The 22,023-nt window shown below is 27.1% G+C and overlaps 1 protein-coding gene across 1 annotated transcript; it reads right to left on the bottom strand.

Annotated features, from left to right (window-relative positions):
• Positions 1-35: 35 nt before the first annotated feature.
• On the bottom strand, positions 36-21,289 carry Hydr1 (phospholipase Hydr1). The gene is made up of 7 exons (XM_066737491.1): positions 20,938-21,289; positions 17,213-17,382; positions 7,930-8,140; positions 7,675-7,787; positions 4,050-4,302; positions 3,462-3,627; positions 36-1,390 (listed from the first exon to the last, which is right to left on the bottom strand). The coding sequence occupies exons 1-7, from the start codon at positions 21,037-21,039 to the stop codon at positions 1,224-1,226; spliced, it is 1,182 nt and encodes a 393-aa protein (XP_066593588.1). The 5' UTR covers positions 21,040-21,289; the 3' UTR covers positions 36-1,223.
• Between the last annotated feature and the right edge of the window lie 734 nt (positions 21,290-22,023).

The raw sequence follows: 22,023 nt of genomic DNA, 5'->3' as shown, positions 1-22,023 counted from the left end.
GGAAAAAAATACTTAGTAATTTATAAAACATAATAAAATTTACTAAACATTATATTTACTTTTTTGTTTGATAAGAATAAATAAAAAAATCTAATTAATTAGGCACCTTATATCTCAACTAGACTAATGGTTGGTACTAAATATGTAAGACTATGTTCGTTTTTGTGCTGTCAGCACTTTGAGTATCATTTTATTTTTGTCAATCATTGAGTATTAAACAATGAGTAATACTTGCAGTACAGTTAGTACAAAAACGAATGTAGCCTAAGATGCATTTGGGGATTTTGGGTATCTATATGGACAACTGTAAACTTAGGTAGTGGCAAATACTACCAATAGCAATCATTACTAACTGTTGCCTGGTGATGGTCAATTCTTGCTAGATAGACTGTAAAATCAATTATTTTATTATATTCCTAAGAGTCGCCAATTAACACTAAAGCTACCATTCAGCGGTTGAATCAATGTTTTGAGATATAAACTATGTATACAATATTTATAAATAATTATAGTATTTAAGATAATTGCAATAATATTTTAACAAATTTTATTTCGATTATTAAAATAATTTAATTACTAGTTCATTTTTCACTTCCGAACTTAATGATTTTAGTCAACATCATCAACATTTTTATGACATCCTTATTACTTTCAAAACTAATTATTAATAATAATATACATATAATAATGGAAAAATTATAACTACGCAAATTTTAGGATGGAATGTAATATTTTAATTGTGAATTTGCCCTATTTGTAAAATATGATTATATATATAAAAATCCTGTGTAATGCTAATCTAACAATGGTTAGCCCAAAATTAATGTGTACAATGTGGCTGTTCAATAATGATTGCTGCCAATTGGAACATTTCAGATGTTTTCGAAAATTGTAAAAAGAAGCTTCTGTAACGTTTTTAACTTTAGTCCTTAATTAAGAATTATTAAAGCTTCAAAATTGATAAATTTTAGGTTTTCTCTGTTAGTCGCCTATCTGTTCTAAGAATGCCTGGATCAATAAGAGAATAAAATCAGGTTGTTTCACCAGTGTAAAACCCGAAAGCATTTCTTAATCCTTAAGATTATTTTTATTATAGGACTAGATTTAAAAATGGTACAGGAACTTTTCCTTATAAATATATACATATACATTAGGCAGGTATAAGAGAGCCTAAGTAATTGCAGGGAAGACAAGTAAATTTGTTTGTATATCTAATTCGGTGGTCAGAAGCCAGTGGTGAAAAGTGCTGTAAAAAATTGCGAAAATAGCCTGGCCATGTACTCTTCCCCTTTTACAGGCCAAACACCTTCCAGGAATGCTATATGACCACCTCGCGAGGTTACCACTACTGCCACATTTTTGCTCTTGTTAATTTCTCCAAGTGGAATTGCTAAAATTAAAGTTTTATTTTCTCATTATGGAGCAAGGTCAATTAATGAAACAAATAATTATAAGAATTTTGTAATACACAAGATGAGTTTTTTTAAGGACATCCGCTTTACATATTCTAATGTGGTGATCAAGTTTTTACTTTCTTTTTTATAGTATTTTTATTTTTCCTGGAGAAATGAAATAACGAAACTAAGTTTATTTAAATGTAGAGATATAAAGAACATTTAAAGTTAAACATCCTTGGTTTAAATGGGATCCTGTAAATTTTATTGTATATTCTTGTAGCTGCTTTTAAGAGCTTTTCACAATGATAAATAATTTACTGTACAAGTTAAAATTGCGTTTACGGGATATTTAGTTTTGAGATTAACGTTGAGTGAGTATATATGTGATTATATGAATGACATTTGTGCGAACACCCTTTAAAAAGTTTATTTTTATATATAATTTAAACTAGACATATTTCGTAAACTCCAAGATTTAATTATTTATTTTATGTAGTCTTTTGAACAGCTCCAAAAATAGCTATAATATTATACGATAATAATTATAAAATTCTATTAAGAAAAATTAACTTTAACTTTAAATCTCCATCATATCACCACTTATAATAGAACTAATTTAATCATATATCCCGTATTTAGGCAAATTTTACAGTTGCCCGCTATTACAGACTCAGACCAAAATTGTCTCGTTTTAAAAATATGGAAAAATTGTGAAAATTTAAACAAAAAATGATAATAGTTTCACGATAGAACCTAGAATTTGCAGTAAAAATAAACAAAAAGACATGGTTAATACAAAGTCTTGTTTTGAAAAATACAAAAATAAATAGTCATATGAAGTATCTATAGCTATTAATCTATTACACTGTTCAAAATTGAATCATGTACTTGTACAGTTTTTGTTTCCATTTGAAAAATGGAAATAAATCTATTTTGCGAGAAGAGTTTTTGCTATAGGGTAGAATAGGAAAGCAGAAACTGTACACAAACACGATTCAATTTTTGAATAGTGTATCATGTCTTTCTGAATCTAAATCAGAAAAAACTAAAAATTATATCACTAGCAAAATATTAAAAGTAGATGCATTAATAAAACTCAGACTGTATACACATTTTATAATAGCATTAGAAGGCTTATATAGTATATGGATTAAAGAATAATAGTTCAGTTATATCTTTGCTGAAATTTTAATTGATTTAGATATAAGAGATAGAAAGCTGAAGAATTTTTTTCGTTCTAAAATATATTCGAAAATATAAACAAATTGCTTTACCGAATGACCATTACAATGCAAATATAAAATAAAACTAATCATGAGAGAAACAAAGATGCTATGGTTGATCCATTTAGACCCAACTTTTCGATTCGTTATTTGATTTTAAAAACATCATATTGTTATTTTGCTTATGATGCACTTTTCACTTATTTTTTGCTATAAGTTTTATTTTAAAAACTTTATTGTATAATATATAAATTATTATGTACAGTATTTTATAATTAAATTATGAAGAGCAATTGTAATTATAGTATTGTTTTATCTTGTATTGCACATCACACTTATCTGTAATTACACTAGTAAATTAAAACGATAGTATACATATAGTTAAGGGTTAATGACTATAAAGATATGTGGCAAGCACCAAACTAGGGGGCTCACGTACTTTTCTTACGAACACAATAATACGCCCAATTTTCGAATATAGTCAATATCTCGATAATACTATTTGCTCTATATTGCATATACATGTTCTTTTATAATTAAAAAACAAATAATTTTATAACATTTTCAAATAGTAGTACTGATATATCAAGACAATAATGAATGATTGTTGTAAAATATAAGATATTTTACCCTATAATTTACCATTTTTGCTTCACATTTGCGAAACTGTAGTTGTTAAACAAGAATATTTTTTATTATTACGAATTGAAAAAAAAATCCAGCTTTCTACCTCATATATTCTACAAAATAGTGATATATAATTGAACAATAAAAAAAAAATAGAGATCAAAAAGAAAAGTGAAGAAATTTATAAAAATAAAACGAATATTTTTAATATTACCTTCTAAAGGCTGAAATGGATCATCAGCAGCACTAAGGCACAACAATGGCACTTCGATACTGTGCAGTTTATCATGTATTGAAGCATTTGTGTAATATTCTTCAACATTTTTATATCCAAAGGCCTTTGCAGTGAAATTCGAGTCAAATTCTCGTACAGTCTGGCTCTAAATGATAAGAAATTATTTATAACATTAAACCTTTAATAAAATATTAATAAGTTGTCTATAGCTATAATTGACTAATATATTTTGAAAACACTTTAAAAATGAATGTAATAATGTTGTAAAATTAAATTTCAATTAAAACCAACGTAAAAATTGAAAGAAAAAAGTAAAGTAAATTATAAAGAAGTTATAATTTTGAAAAAGTATTTTGAGATGGTAACAGATTTGTTTCAAGGGTTATTCATATCACCCATACCACTAAATTTCATACTTTGAAGATACTTTACGAAGCTTCATTTTAGGATAAATTTGACTGTGTCGACATGCATCACAAATACTACGAATAAGTCATGTAAACGTGACAGGGATTTGATAGGACTATTCTTTTACATTTGATTATTTGCCAAGAAGCGCTGACTTACTTTGTAAACGATATCTATGTCGATATCCCTCTCGTGTAATTTGTACAGCTCGTGCGTAATGTTGCTCGTGTTACTTCTCAAGTATCGCCGTAAACTGGAGGTTAAATGCTTGTTTAGCATTAAATTCAAGTAGTTCTCTTCTGTGCTTCTCGTGGCTTCGAATACATTCCAAGGCACCGAAATGATAAAACATCCCTTCAATTTATCCTTTGCAGCCAAGCCCTGGTGAGCCAAATAATTCCCCAGAATCAATCTATTTAGAATAATTTTGAACCATCATAAAAAATTAAATAAAAGTTTAAAAGAAAATGTAAATTAAACGGTTGGACCAATACAGAAATAAAGGAAATAAACAAAGAGTGGAAATTCCAAAAGTTCCTCTGTATTTTGTTATTTTCAAAATATAGTATTCTTTTTTATTTTTCTTAAATTATATTATGGTGGTGCTTATTTATTTTAGAAAGGGGATCATACAAATTTTAAACTGATTTATGCAAAATACTACTCTGTAGTTTTTATTGCAGTTTTGAAGTTTTTTTTTTAATAAGAAAGTACAAAAAATTTCTTGTAATTTTTTCATTTTCTCCTGTCGTTTATGAAGTGTTTTGATTTAATATTGTACATGTGTGTGGGTTTGGCTGAAGCATTTTTTGTGACAGTTACGTGTATAGTACCTGTTCACTCCTTATAACTTAAAATCGAAATATCTCGTAAAAACCTGAATAGAATAATAAATTCAAAAAAGATTTTGGGAAAGATCTCAGCATATGCCAAAAAAAATATGAAATAAAAAATGAGGGATTAAATTTAAAAAAATCAGTTTAACCATCGTATTACCTTTGTTTGATCTTTCAAGGATAAATAAATACTACTACGATACAATATAGTTTAGCAAAAGTGAGAACACTAATTGTTCTAAATAAATCGTTTATTGAGTAAGATAGGAGATCCGCTCTTTATGAATACCCGTATATGTTATGGTCAATTGCCATGAGAACGTTGTAAGTGCTAAACTTAATTATATTTTGCTTGTGACATTGGTAATAGAAACGATAAAGTTTTTTAGTTGCCATTTGACTTCTACAGCTTCATTGTTTTCTCGAGAAAAGTTGCAGTATGCACATAGAACATTAGGAATTTCGACTCTTCAAATAATTAAAAAATTTTTTAGAGGAATCATATGGAATAAATCCACTTCGTAAAATAGTCTTTAATATATAAGTAATAAAATATAAAAAAATATTTATTTACAAGTGATAAATGTTAAATTGATAACTGCAGGATATTTTTCCAATTTTATGTCTTTCTAGAGATAAAATGACCAGAAAAATTTCTCATATAGTAATTAAAACATTAATGATAAACTAGATACAAATTTGTGGTAATTTTTATGCTGTTGTTTTTCATAAATAAAGATAAACAAATATGTAGGATCAAATAGTTTTCGATAGCTTTCAATCTGCTGTATCCAAACCTTTCATCATAAATAAATTAATTGTAGTATATAAGCTTCAATATATCAGTTTTATTCTCAGAAACGTGAAAATTTCAATTACCCTTCTTTCTAAATATTTATTTCTAAAAAAAAGTAATAAAACGTGTTTCTGTAAACTAAGCCTTCTGGGTGAACAAATTCTGTATGTTAAGGAGATACTATCGATATAGTGGATTTATAATTCAGATGTTCATGAAATTTATTTTACAGATGTTTTTTTATCCCATGATATACTCGGTTAAAATTTCGTGAATGTTAATTGCTTATAAGAAAAATTATAAGGATTATCAATCATGTTTATTTAACACAGTGGACTTATGGGAAATCACGTTTTATCGAGAAATTAAAAAATATTCAACTGAGTTTTGAATTAAATTTTATACACTTGTAAAGAAATGATTTACGAAAGATTTTAATGCTGAAAAGGAACGATTAGTTGTTTGAGTATAATAACAAATAAATTACTAGAATTTACAAATCATTAGCCATACTGCTAAAGAAGATTGCATGATTAGTGGGTTAAATATCTATATGTGTTTTTCTTTATTTTTGTCAACTATTTTTGTAAATATTTTATTATTAATTATTTAAATTTTTATCAGAACTCTGTTTTTATTCAAATTTGAAGATTGTCTGACTAGTACGGTATGATTCTACGTGATAGAAACTCCTTAAACGTTGATTCCGACAGTTCTAAAAAAATGTTGTATCGAATTGGTATTTTGAGAAAATTACGATATCCTACTAGAAATTAAGGGTTGAATAAGTTCTTTGAAATAATGGGGTGTACGAATGCTCTCTATCCAACTGTAGTTCGTTAAGTAAAGATATTTCGCCAGTCTCAAAGTTAAATAGAACTTATACCACATTTGGAAAAACTGATTTAATAACGTTAAATTTACTAGTTTATATAAATTTAATTTTGTTTTCGTTGATTTATATTTAAGAACAATAAGTTTTACGAAAAGGTAAAGCTTTAAGAAAATGTTAGTTTAAAATTTTTATCCCTTGAGCCTTCTCAAAACTAGTATAACATTTTTATAGGATTCATCGATTAATTAGTCACAGGCAAGTAATTAAAAAAATATATACAAAGTATAGAATAAAATTCAAATAAAATATATTTATATAATTTTTTAAGGGAAACATAAGATACCTTTGGTTTGGTCTTTAAACGTCATTAAGAAACTACATGAAGATAACCTTGAAATGCTTAAATGGAACACTATATATTTTTATATATATTTTTGTAACCGGTATTAAGAGCTTTCCAAAATGTAACATTGACTTATCTTTTGATCCTGTCATTCATTAGATTCGTTGACACTAATTTATAAGTTAGTGAGTGCCTAACCATGATTATACATAGTGGTTTCGTAACACTATCAACCCATACCTATATTAGATAAATATCAAATCGAAGTATTTACTGAACCACTGGATTAAAAGATAAATCAATATAGAGTTCCCAAAAGCTCTTAAGATAAGCTACGATAATATAGAATACAATGTAGGGCGTTCAATTCAAAAATCGAAAGTCAAATAGCTCTCAAATGACTTTTTTAAAGTCAAATCAAGAATACAATTTTGTGTTGTCTCCAGAGTCCATCAACTTTCATTTGAAGAAATTTTCCACATTTTGTATATTCTTTGAGATATTTGCTTGGGTCGTTTTAAATGACAGAGTTCCTGTATATAAAAGTTATATTACACGTTCATGACTTTAATTATATGATTGAAATTTATCTATTTTATGAAAAATAAAGTTAATTATTTGTCAAAGCAAAATTTACCACAACTTTGTGGCACCTATAATTACAAAGTAAAGTTTTTTTAAATATTCAATATTATACCTAAAATTCCCTAGAGTCCTTTAAATTTTTTTATCTCAGAAACCATAAACAATTTTAATATAAATACATAATATTAAAATAATTAGAATTGTCTTTTAAAAAATAAAAAAAACTGTAAAATATTTAAACTAAAAAAATACTGATATCTGTAACTTAGGAGAAATGTCACAGACAATGACCTTTAACATTTTAGTAAATACACATATAAAGCTTCCTATCTACAGCTATACGATAGCTATGATAATTATGTTTAAGAATCTTATCATATTATATTTACCCTCCAAGCGAGATTCCAGTGACTCCCATTGGCACATGTGGATTGAGTTTCTTTACATGCTCAATGACCTCAGCCAAGTCGTCACTGTTTGATGCACAATAGGTTCTTGATGTCTATAAATTGCAATTTAATAGTAAATTATCAATTTTATTATTTATATATTTTTTTTAAATATGATTTTTTATACAATAGAAACTCAGTGGTACGAAATATCATATTTCCTACGTCTTTTTATTATGATTACTATATGATTACCTTTAGACGAACACCACCCAATCCTCTGTAGTTAGAAATAATACATCTAATGCCAGCAGTTTTTGCTGCTAGGACTAAACATTTTACGTATTCTGACTGGCTAGCCCCTGTTAATCCAGGCAGTATTACAACTATTGGAGAAGTTGTTGAACAATTTTGTTCAGCCCAATCTAAAGCTATCTCTCCTCCATCTGCTAATGTGAACATTTCCCTAAAAAATAAAAAATATTTCTTAATTAGAGTTTTAGTAAATAAATATAGTGTTAAACATAATTGTGGAGTTTCTAGTTAGTAGTTTTATTCAATTAATGTATTTTCATACCAAAATAAGGACAATGAAATAAAAATGTTTAAAAATTCAGGAAAATTGACAAAAACTTAATGATAGATATTATAGATAGTATGAAATTTCACTATTCTACGTTAGGTTTGTTCGTTTTAGCTATACATTTTTACACTTTTCGTATTTCTATTTTTATACATTGTATAAGTTGACACCATAAAAAGTGCATAAAGTGCAAAAAGTGTAGTGACTTTGCACTAAAACGAACAAGCATATTCTCATTTAATTGTCTTCTTTTTAATCCCCAGTGAAAACCTTGGCATTCGGCGTATTATAAGAACAGAAAGAATCCGTACAGTCCTTTATTTCAATAAAACATATATAACTAATTCGTAAAAATTCAATTAGAAAAAAAATACATTTTTCAAATGCTTAGTTTTTAATTATGTAAGTTATTATAGTCTTAATTATATTTCTTAAAGAATTTCCAAAATCGATACGTGAAGAGATATACTTATTATATAAAATACTTCACTGATAATAATATTCAACACGAATTTTGCATCTGAATTTTGTATATTTTATATCAATTTTTTGCTCTTAATCAATTTTAGAAAAAAATTGTTATAATAAAAAAAACTGTTTTTGTTACAATCAGAATAAAAAAAATGTTGGGAAAATATTTTTATTCTGGTAACTTTACTGCATACAAAAATTTTTCTTTTGGAGTTACATAGTTTTTGTGAGTAACGATAGCATATTGCATTACAAGGGTCAAAAATTGACTATTCTAAAAGAGTGTGAAGTTGGTAGTTCAAGTGAAGGGGGGAGGGTATTGCATTCACAGAATTGCAAATGTTAATTATTACGCTCTGTATAATACACGATACTTTTTGTTACAAGTGCATGAGAAGTTGCTATTTTCAACTACCTAATTAACGGACCAAAATAGTATATTGCACCACAAGGGTGAAAAGTCCACGATTGCATACGACAAAGCCAGGGATACACACAGTTCACACATTTTTAACCCCTTGCCTTATAAATTTACAGATGGTTTTTTGTGTTATTTCAATGTAAGGTTTTCCCATATTTTGGGGCTTAAAACAGTTTAAGCATAGAAGTCTTTTTGTAAGCACAGCAATGAACAATCAATCCCTTGTGTTAAAACATTGTGGGGGAGACGTAATTCTATATCTTTAGCCTAAAAAAGAAAACTACGTATTAGACACGTCAATTATTTTTATGTTCAAAAGTGAATGAACTGTGCAAGACATGTGTTTTTGGCAAAGATGTAGAATCATGCCTCCCACATATTATTTTAAGACCAGGAATTTAGTTCATTGCTTTGCTTAAAGACTTTTGCTTCAACTGTTTTAGCCTTCAAATTTGGAAAATCCTTTCATCTGAATGGCAGAAAAAATGATGTGTATATTTATAAAACAAGAAGCTATAATGACCAAAGGTTTGCATTTTGCGGAACACTAACTTGAATTATATTTTTGTTTTGTTTATTATATTGTTTAAATCCGGTGGTTTTTGTAAATATAATTTTTTAATTTGTTTTGTTTAATTTTTGTTTCTTCAATTTTTATTATATAATAAATTATGAGAACTATCAGTTGCCAATAAAGAATCAATTTCGAAGTCTTCACTTTTCTCGTTTAAAGTTTTTATTTTTAAATTTGCTTCAACACCAGTTAAATTATCCCATTTTTCGATATTTTCGAGTTCAGTTAATCTTCTTTTAATATTTTTTATTTCATCAACGTTGGAAAGTATATATTGATTGTTTTGTGGTTGTAAAATTTATTGTAGATTTAAATATGCAAAAACTGAATTAATTTGTGCTTTTCTTTATCATTTGACATTGCCACAGTTTTATTCTATCTGTAAATAATTTTAAATATAAATTTAAACATTTATTTACTCACATGGGTTTATAATTATTTTTTAACAGAAAATATTTTATGTCATTGAACTCTCTTTATGCAATTCTATAACTAATATATATTTTGTCATATTTAAATATAACATTCATTACGTTTGAAAAAAAATAATATTATGGTAAAATTAAAATAAAAGCTGTTATGGATGGAGTATAAAATGGATTAATGCATTAAAAACATGCTGTGGCAGAATAAATTATGTCTGTGTATATTTTTCAGATAAATTTTTTTCCAAAAGATAATATCATTGAATTGTAAATGATCTTCACTTTCCAAGTTAAGATCTCTTATTACCTCTGCTATTTCATCATTCTTATCTTTTTTTTTTATAAATTTGGTTTTTGTTTGTGTGGATCATAGTCTTTAATAAATTTTCCTTATTAGGATGTGTTTTTTTTACTAGTAAATTTTATAATGGAAATTAATTAATGCAATTAAATGTTTCAATGAATAGTAATTTAATTTGTCATGTTCTTCAGACGATGATGATATCACTTTTAAAAGACTTTCGAAAAAAGCACATACTATTAGACGTGGTAATAGGATTTTGCTTTATGTGTATTATCTATTCTAAGAATTTTTTGTAGTCATATTGATAGATTATTTATATTTGGAACACTGCTTAGTTTTTGAAAACATAGCATACTTGTATGTTCGGTTTTAATATAAATTTAGTATAAATATACAGGGTGTCCCACATTTTAAGTGCCCTAAGAAATCATTTGGAATACCAAAAAAATACTGAATAATAGTTAAAAAAAAGTTATCCATCTTGAAAGTGCCAAAAAATGGCAGCACTGGAATAATTTTGGAAAGCCTGCTGGAAAAATATGAGGGTCACCTTGAGTCTTACAAATGGAATCTCTAATTTCTTCTATCATATTCCTTATATAGTTTATCTCAAGAGTTTTTTAAATCTCTGTTATAATTTTTTCATTTAATCCAATAATTCACGAGATATTTTTATTAGAAACTGCACACATTTGTGGGTTTGACTGAAGTAGTGTGTGTGACGTTACTACAACTTCTAAAACTGAGTATCTTGATAAATCAACGCTTCAGATCTAAGTGCAGCTTTTCATCGATTTTTGAAGTATAACCTTCACCAATTATTATACGACTTCAATATCCACTACACTTCTTATTAAACAGTCATATAAAGTTCTGAAGCGTAACCTTCAGCAATTATTATATGACTTCAATATCCACTACACTTCTTACCAAAGAGTCATGTGAAGTCAGATAATAATTGGTGAGCGTTATGCTTCGAAAATCGATGAAAAGTTGCAATTAACTCCGAATACTGTTATAAGATTGCATGAAATGAAAAAATGTCAAGAGGATTTTCGAAAGCTCTTGAGGTCAGATATAAGGATGTAATGATATATACAGGGTGTTCCGTTTAAAAAACTTAAAGTCACTTTCAGGTAGCTGTAAAAATTACTTTTCAAAGTCAAAGCAATGTCAACATCTTATGTCACTCTCAAGATCAAGGAGCTTTTCTTAAGACATGTTTTCATTGGTAGTTTTTATTCAAAGTACTTGACGTACTATTTTAGATAGGACACCCTATATAAAGAATAAAAAATATATTTTTAATTATAATTTTATCCCCCTGTAGCTTGTATGATTTAAAAGATATTGAAATAAAAATGAAACAAATGAACAATTTTCAAAGGGTAAAACTATTGTTATTTAATAAGATTTTCAGATGATAAAAATACGTATTGTTTATTTGTGGCTAAAAAGGATGTGTGCATTTAATGTTAAAATTGGAGAAGGATAACACGACAGGTTTCCTTATTAGTGCTTGCCACGTAAAATGACGCATGGCATTGATAGCTTAGTGTCCTCGTGACCACAAAATACAATAAGTGGTCACTAAAAATTTCGAATTTAAAATCAGCAAATAAATCATTCAGAGTTCATTTGGAAGGTCTAACTCGTTTTTCTGCTAGTTTCTTAAAATGTAGTATTTAAATTTAATTTTTTAACAACATATATACATTCAACAAATCTCATTGATTACAAGTAATGCACTTTTTTCTTCTTATATGATTCATGAACATTCTACATTCTTTCCTCACTAAAATTAAACAATTGTATTGGTATGTTTATGACTGCACTGTGTTGAATTTAGTAAAAATTAACAATTATTTTCCTACTTGAAACATATACTGCAGACAATTATTCAGTTACTATAAACATATTTAATATATATTTTTAAAGTATTTAAATTGTTAATTAATTAACAAATATCTTCAAGTCTTTCACTTAGGAGTGAAAAAAAATGGTCAATTTTTGTTTTTGATTTTAATTTTTTTTTTATTATTTTCCTACTGCAGATAAAAACTGAAACATCCAGTTAGTCAATTGGTTAATCAAGTTGTTAATATCATGAACACATTCAGCAAATAGTTTCATCGTTATTCAACAAATATTTCCTGTTTGAGTGTTTAATTCGTAAAAAGATAATAGTTCTTTGTTACTAATTTCTGGCAGAATGCGATATAAAAGTGTGCTAATAAAACTGATTATTCTTAATAATAAAGTGAGAGAGTGCAGTGGAATGTGAAAAAAAAATTGTGACGTTCATGAAAGATTACAAATTTATAGCATATTCTGAAAAGCATTAAAAATATAATTCCTATAGTAGAAAGTAATACAGAAACGAGGAAGAGTAAATAATTGAAAAGTGAAAATTTTTTCGATGATTTTAAAGTGAAACATTAAAAATTTACTTGTACTTTTTTCATTATGATGACACTAAGTTATTAAAGTCAACCATTCAGCGTGACTTCAAACGCATTATTTTACGTCACACGAACTGGAAAATTGAAAATATGAAATGAAAAATTACAAATTCCTGAAAAAGTGCCTCTTCGTGAGGATATTTCTGAAAAAAGCTTAGGAATGTATCCTTTTTTCTGAGGTACATGAGTATTGAAACATCCTGTCTATTATACTGGACAGTGTGTTGCATTATCCACTGCAGATATAAGGTGAATCATAGTTCACCAAATTTTTCTGAAGAAATTAATAAACTATTTTTTTTTGTTTTTACAGAAATTCTATTTTATATCAATGCAACGTTTTGGAAAGTTCTTGAAGTGAGCTCTAAAAAGTGATGAATTGAAAATTGTGTGTGTGTTTCTGTGTAAAAAATTAAAAGATAAACGTTACGTGACCTTCAGACAAATGTTCAAACAACTTAGTGCCATCATCTTATCTGTCGTACATAGCCACATAACTTTTGCCTGAAACTGCAGATAATTTATATTTTCTATAGTTTCTTATTAGATATCAGCGATCGAGACATCAGAATTAACTAACTCATGTTCACTCATTTTTAGAGATATGATACGTCGAGTCAATCCATACTTTGACACTTTGCTGGAGGAATTGATTGTACAGTGACTCCAAATAAGTAAAATATTAACAATTTAACCAGCTTTACCAATGAAATTGCTCAATTCTACATTTTTAGTGCAGGATCTTTTAACTTTACATTCACAATCAATTACTTAAAAAATAATAGAGTAATAATTTTCAACTGGTTCCTCTTAACAGAAAAATAATTTATATTTGAAAGACTGAATAACAGAGCTTTACGAGCATTTCCTGTTTTTACCATATAAATAAAAAGAATCAGTAGTAAAATTGTCCTTAACAGATATTATCGTTTAAGCTTGTATTTATGAACTACATCATCAAATTTATAATAGAGATTTGAAGTTATCAGAGAATATAATCAGTCTGAGAAAAGTAAGGAAACGCGTTTTTCACGAAATTACTTAAAGGGGAAAACTCAAATTAATAAGAAAAGTAATTTTTTTACTTTTATATAGTATAACATGTGTTAAGATTATGCTGTTAAAATTTTAAAATAAAATTTGAAACTCTTTTGAAGTTATAGTCTGTAAACGTAACTATTATGTGAATTTAATTAAAATGCATGCTACTGACAACTTTAAATACGATTTTCCCGAAACACCAATTTTTACGCGCTGTGCACATTGACACAAAAACTATTCAATTGATTTCACTGTAATTTTGAGTGAGTGTTCCTTACTTAATTAGCGTTCGCACAAATTTGTTTACAGGCAAAGCTTGTTTTTTGTATTGAATATTTTTTACAGCTATAAAAAGCTATTAACCATAAATAATATAACAAAATTGATTAAATTTTTAGTAACGTTGGATATTCTGCCAAATTCGGGAAATTTTTTTTTTAACTTTCTAGAAATGATATTTGCATAAATTAATGAAATTTTCTTGGTATTTCTATTATAAATAAATCTATATATCGACTTCCACACTACATTGTACATTTTTTTAGTATTCACTCTCCCCCGTCATTACTTTAAAACTAATAAATATTTCACATAACAAAAATAGTAGTTTTTAGCTATAATAGGTGATAATAATCATATTATAAATATGAGATCTATTTATGCATTGTATGGAAACATAATTTTTATAATTTTGTATTTGTTAACATGAAATTGACATTGTAGTTAATAATTATATTTTCCATAAAAGAAATGTGCAGATATACGACTGTATGGAAACTTTTTGCTTTATATACGTTATTTTATATAATTTTATAACTACTATAATATTTTAACTGCTTTCTATGTATAATCATGTTAACTAATCAATTAAATGGTGAAATTCGAAAGGAAAATATAGTTTTTATATTATACCAGAAAATATAATCAAACTTTCTTTCTTTAATAATTTCAACCATAACTATTATAGCAATAAATGATATTGTTAAAATTCGTTTATGTACTTTTGTAAGTACTATTGTTTACTTTTACAAATATTTTTTTAATGGACATTACAACATGTGTTCATGTCTCAATTTTGAACTTCATTATTTTGAAACGAAATGGATTAAAAAAAAAAATTTCAAACAAAAGCTTGATGACTCAGAGAAGAACATTAATTAGAAGATATCATTGATTGGACTTTGAGATATAATTTGAAGGTCACATAAAGGTCATCTAAATTTTTTAAATGGAACACTAAATATATTTATATATTCTTGAAACTTATATATTTCAAAAGCTTCCTAAAACACTATGTGAAAACATATCATTTAATTAAAGTGTTCACTAGACATCTTGGTTTGAAAATACAAGTGAACGACCACGCATATGTAGTTCAATGGTTACGTACACTACTTCTGCTAAAACCACACCTATTTACAATTTCAAGCCTAAATATTTAAAGAACGGATTGGTGAAAATATATTTTCGTATAGGGTTTTGGAAAAAACTCTTAAGATAAACTGCAATATTACGTAAAATTATACAGGGTATTTGATTGTAAAAAAAATTAAGATAATCTTCGTGTGACCTTCAAATAACTTCCCAAAGTTAAACCAATGATTTTATCTGATATTCTTTAAGCTATAAAACTTTTGTATTAAAATTTTATTGCAAAATCTATTTGATTTATAATAATCAGCTGGAAAGTTGAGTCGTGAATACCTGATATATGTATACTCTGGACCGAAATTTTTAATATTATTTATAATAGATTTAAAAAAAAAACAAATGTTAAGAGGGTAATTATGTTGATAGTTATTTTAAATATTCACATTGAGAAATTGTCTCAAAATAGCAGTTTTTTTTCCTAAAATAAACGTTAAAAATGGAGGACAGGATAAGAAGATAACTAATCTTATTGATTTTAAACTATACTAGATCTATAGTCATACTATTTCTAAGAATATACACTATCGTCCAAAAGTTTGGAAATACCTAAGATAGATTTAAATTCAAAAATGTATATCTGTAGCTCAAAAATTGATAAAAGGTGTAGTTGGCCTTATTTGAAACGTCTTATCAAGATCTTTCGAACATTATGTATTTGATCAAACTTTACATTTTTGTCATTTTTGAAAAATTATGAAAAACTTACATTAAATACTTCAAATGTTTACGTATTTTACAATTGAGAGCAGGATTGGAAATAATCAATATGAATATTTAAATTTATTAATTTAAAACACTTTTTCAATACTTTTCGATGGAAACTTGGAAGAAATCTCAACTTTTACTATTAATAAAGTTATAGCTGTTGAATTTAAAAATGGTATTTTTTATTGCTTTGAAATAACTTTGTACTTTCGTATATTAGACAATAATTTTAATTAAATAAAATTGATACTTTTTATGAGAGAATAAAGCACACCATTTTCTTTTGTACCATTTTTGATTAAATTTACATCTTCGATCGACACTCATTTTGGTGTTTCCAAAATTATGAAAAGTAAAATACATTAAAACCACCATCACACTTTACTAATAACGAAGATAAATATTTCTACCAAGTTTCAATTTAAAGGGATTGAAAAAATTGTCAATATTCGTAATTCTAAATACTTACACAATTTTTTCTTTTATTTATGTATGCAATTTTAAAATAGATGAATATTTAAATTTTTATTTTAAGCTTTTTCTCATTTCAATTGTGAAAAAGGATGTAATATTATAATCAATACATACAATTCGAAAGGTCTTGAAATAACTTTTCTATTGAGCCCATTCAGACCTTTCTACCATTTTCTGAATTAGAGACACAATGATTGAATTTAGGTCACTTTTCACTGGAGTGTTTCCAAACTTTTGGACGGTAGTGTATATTTTGATCAACTATTCTAAGAAGTCATAACCGCCTATACGAGTAGACAATAATGTTTTTCATGAGTCTATGAGAAGCTACTATAAAAATTATTAAAAAAATTGTTTTTTCTTGCTTTGAAAGATTTAAAATATACGCAAGAAAAACTACGATTTCCAAATGTTTATTTTTTATATGAAATTATTAATTAAATGAAAATGAAAATTTTCAACTAAGAAAATGTAATGTTCCCTTAAATTAAAAATTATAGCAGGTATCTTCTGGGACACCTAGCATCTGAATGGAAAAGTTTTTTCCATTGTAATAACAATTTTTAAATATATCTGCTAAAACATGTTTATCGAGATTGAATAATTTTTCTGAATTTTAATAAAATAATTAAAAGATATTCACCGACCTGCGATACTTGATGATAGGTAAGAGCCGAGCCCTCAATAAACTAGCTATGATCGTTTGTGCCCTCGACTCGAAGCACCATAAAGTAGGCCAATGCTTATTTTTCACCAATGGTACTTGCTCTTCCAAAAAATTACGAAATGGTCCTTGTGCACATACCAGCAAAGGTTTCTAAACAGAATTTTTTTCTTTAATACGCAAATTCTATTGATAGATGTTTAATCGTATTGTTTTTGCTTTAAAAAATTAATTAACAGTTATCAACAATTTACAAAACTCGAGGAACTATACATATAGTTACAAAATTGAATCTTTACACAGCTGGATTCTACTTATGTGGCATTTAGCATTTTGCCTCAACCTTTTATTATAAAATTACTACTAATAGTGCAAATTATCATACATGATATTTAAAAATTCATTCCAAATAAACACCACCAGTCTAAAGGTTAATAATGAACATAGGAAATTTTTAATTTTACTAGTTTTATTTACGTGACATTGTTAAATTTTTATAAATAAAACTAAAGATATATGTAAATTCTACTTAAATGTATGATTTTTTTTGTGCTCGCTTGTGCTAAATTTATTCTTTTAATTTTAATTTTAATTTTTTTTCCGACAAAAGGGGATTTTTAATTATGATTAGTCACAAAATTTCTTGAATAATAAATATAATCATTTTGTAAAAATATTGATAACGTTTCACATGTTTTCTTAGAAAATTTCTCTCATAACTTAGTTTCTAGTAATTACAAGTAAAATTAAAATTTGAACATGAAAAAATCCAACAATTTTTTCTAAATGTAACTGTTGTATTATTTCTAATTACAGACAAATTAAAGGTAAAATATATATAAATTCCTAGGGATAACATATTGGGGTCAATTTACGTGCTTCTTTCATTGTTTGGTTGACCAGTTTTAAATTTCATGTAATTATTTATTACCTTTAAATTTGCATAATAAAAACATCATATTCTTAAAAAATTCACAATAATTATTCATATAGTTCACTCTTCGTTTTTTATGGTTTTGCCAAATGTATATTTGCTCTTTATTTCTTCGTTTACATTTTAACTTATTATTGAAAAGCAGAAGCATTGTTAACCCTTTTTAAACATTTTAGTAAAATAATCAAATTCAATAACTAATTTTTCTATAATTATATAATGAATTAATGACTTACGAGTTAGATTAATTAAAATTAAATCTACAATTGATTTTGAAAATAACACTTCTAATCTCATAAATATATTTCCTCCCATTATGTGCTTTTTTCTACAGTAGTAAATAACTTCTTTGTTAAAAATTAGGCTGCTCTAAAATATATAGATATATATAGTTCCATTAGATTCATGAGCAAATTGTACAGAGCAAATTTAAGGTCAAATTAATAGAAGCCACAGCTAAGCCTATACAGGGTGTCCCATAAAAAAAGGGAATAATATTAACTATTGCACAAGTTTCTAATGTAATTTAAAGTCTACAAGTCCGGAGTTTAATTTCCTTAAACATTTAATTCGAAGTCATTCCATTTATTAATTGAAAACGCAACCGCATGAATAGTCTCTTGATTTATGAATCACCCTGTACAAAGTGTCGATGAAGTAATCTATATACCACTGTGTTAAAAATAAAAATCATAAGTAATTATTATGATAATACATGAGAATCGAACGTTTGCAAAACTTTTTTGCGCTTTCAAATAAATATATATATATATATATATATATATATATATATATGCAAAATCTACGAATTGGTAATGAAAATGTGTTATTTGCGTTAAAATCTGGAAGGTACTAACGTAGATATTTTGTATGAGTAAATAATACTTTGCAGCAAGCTAAAAGTAGACTTACGACTTCCATCCTTAACACAGTAGTATATATTTCTAATTGATGCCTTGAAATAGGAGAATATGGAGCAAAACAGGCTAAATATACTGTATTGAAAAAAGTAGAATAATTTAAATCAACGTGTTGCATAGAAAAGTAAACAGAAAAATTGCATGAATAGCACTGTACCAAATCCCCTTAATCGTCAGAGAGCAATTTTTACGAGTTTTTAAGGCAACTTTTCAAAATTAAAATAAAGTTTTTAAATCTATTGATTTCACACTGTCATATATACAATGTTAAAAAAATTATAAACAATAGAAAGTAAAAATAGTAAATTTAGTGAATCTACATTGTAATGTTTAAATATTGTCTTTAAAACTAGTAATAATTGACATCTCACGATTGAAGGAGTTTTGTACTTTTTTGATGATAAAATTTGTGCTACTTGTTTTTTCCATATCAAATATAAACGAATATAAATATTTCTAGTGAGCAATATCAATAATTAGACAGGTAAATATATATTTTCCATCACAATTAATTCATGCTATTGTGTACTTTATGAAAGGTTTTAATAAGAAAACTTAATTTTGTTTTGCACTATGTTATTCTATAGAAATTTTTTATTATAAAAAAAATGAAAAAATAAATAAAGATAGATAGTTATAGCAATAAAAATAAGAGCATGGAATAAATAAAGAAAGAATATTCATAAAGCAATTTATGTCATTTCCTTTTGAAGAGATTCATCGATCCTGATATTCATAGTTTCGAACTCAATTCGTGAAACTCAAAATATCATATACTTTGTTCCATGTTCTTTATGGAAGGTTTTAATAAGGAAACCTAATTTTGTTTTGCACTATGTTATTCCATAGAAATTTTCTATTAAAAAAGAAAAAATGAAAAAATAAATAAAGATAGACAGCTGTAGAAATAAAAATGAGAGCATAAAAGAAATAAAGAAAGAATATTCATAAAGCAATTTGCCATTTCCTTTTGAAGAGATTCATAGATCCTGATTCATAGTTCTCGAACTCAACGCGTGAAACTCAAAATATCATATAGTTTGTTCCCTTAATAGTACACTACAAACCGAGAAGCTACCATTTCGTATTGCATTTATGCACTGATTAGTTACGTAATCCCACTGTCACGAAACCGGTATCCGATCACGACATGCATACACACATGCCATTCCCTACTAGTGGAACTTATACATCTAAAACAAGACGAATTCAATCATCGATAACAATAAAGCTGTAAGCGATGAGCGAATAAAAACGAGTATAAGTTTTGAATGTTCTGGGAACTGGAAATTTATCAAAAAACGTTGATTCTGGTATCTACGTACAAAAAGATAAAATCCTTATCGATATTTTAGTACAAAATAGGATACCAAACGGAACGACTGCACTCGTAATAATGACCAAGGGTCTAATTATGCAAGGATCAGTTTCAAGCTCAATTATTACATAATATATTCCAACAAACAATTAAAATTCAAATACTGTGCTACCAAAGATACTATTTTAGCCTTGAACCGATACACACTTATATGTAACGTTATTGATTAGAAATTAGAAACTTCGTACTGCAAAGTTAGAACGACTTAAATTTAAATCTTGTAAGGCTTGCATCGAAACTGTATCATATTACTGTAATTTGATCAACTACTCTTTTTTTATTCTATCGAATGAATTAGAAAAAATAAATGAAAAATAAACTAATTATCACTTCGAGTGTCTGTATACAATTTTAGAACAAAGTGCAAGTTCGTTTTGAGTTTTGTACATTTCTGTCGATGATAAAATGTAACGAGCGTTTTCAGAGTTCGAAATTGTTTCGATGCAGGACAGGGTTTAAATTATGACTGTACTCACCTTGACGACTTGGGAAAGGTAATAAACGAAAAAGCCAATGCCCAGTAATGCTCCATAGTAGAGCTTGGGAAGTTCAAGGATAGCTTCGATAAAGTTGGACATATCTGTGCTGATGTTGTTGCTGCTGAGGAGGGGGGAGGGAAACGAAGGTAACAGGGCTAAGCTGGATGGTTAAGCTGTTTTTGTTGCGCGCTATCACTGGCGAACACACAAGGCCCTCGTGTCTTTCAGCGTTGCTCACTGTGTCTCGACTCTCGTTCGTGTGTCATTCCATAACAGTAGAATCAATGCCTGCCTCTCCCGCTTTCCCTCTACTATCTCTCCCCCCTCCTTAATACGACAAGTCCCCCAACGTTGCTCCAGAGCAGCGATTTTCAGCGTTAGATTTTTCTGCGGGAAATCCATACGTCCCCCTTCCTCTCCTCAGTTGCGTAGTACCCTGGAACCGATCGAGGCGTGCAAAAACTCCATTTTAAGATCATTGCGGATGATTTCTTCCTTATCATCGTACGATAACCTGGTTGTGTTAAAAGTGTGTTGAGTATTTAGTTTTTTGGGTAGTAAATTTATAGTAGATTGTGTATTGTATTAATATAATGAATTGGATTTTTGAAAAAAAAAAATTTTTTCAAAATATTTTTTGTTTGTTATAAGTGTGCAACAAAATTTTAATCAATAATGGAAGTTATATGAGTTGATCTATAGATTTATTCGTTGTGCAAAAATATTATTATTTTACAAAGTGTTTTATATAGAATTGTCAGGCAAAACCCCTAGGAATAAAGGGTGATTTACACAAAAAAAACTTTTACATCATTTTTTAATATTTTACAACTTATATAGCAATATGTTAAGACTAAGATTCTGCATAAATTGTTGTGTAGCTTGGTAAATATTAGTAGTATATAAAAGATTAATAAGAGTTTTTTTTATAAATTTAATAATAATGATAAAAACAATTTTATCATTATTTTAGATTGCTAATATTTTTGGGGTTACATTAATGTCTGACTTTATTTATAATTTCGTTGGGCCGATATCTTACGGAAAAAATTATGTGACCGCTTAGATATGAGCATTCTTTAA

Source organism: Prorops nasuta, unplaced genomic scaffold (genome assembly GCF_024137725.1).
Source record: "Prorops nasuta isolate Cenicafe-Biocafe unplaced genomic scaffold, Cenicafe_Pnas_1.2 PNAS00017, whole genome shotgun sequence".
NCBI classification, from domain to species: Eukaryota; Metazoa; Arthropoda; class Insecta; order Hymenoptera; family Bethylidae; genus Prorops; species Prorops nasuta.
Note: the sequence above shows the minus strand (reverse complement) of the source record. Positions and strands in the feature narration are given on the sequence as shown.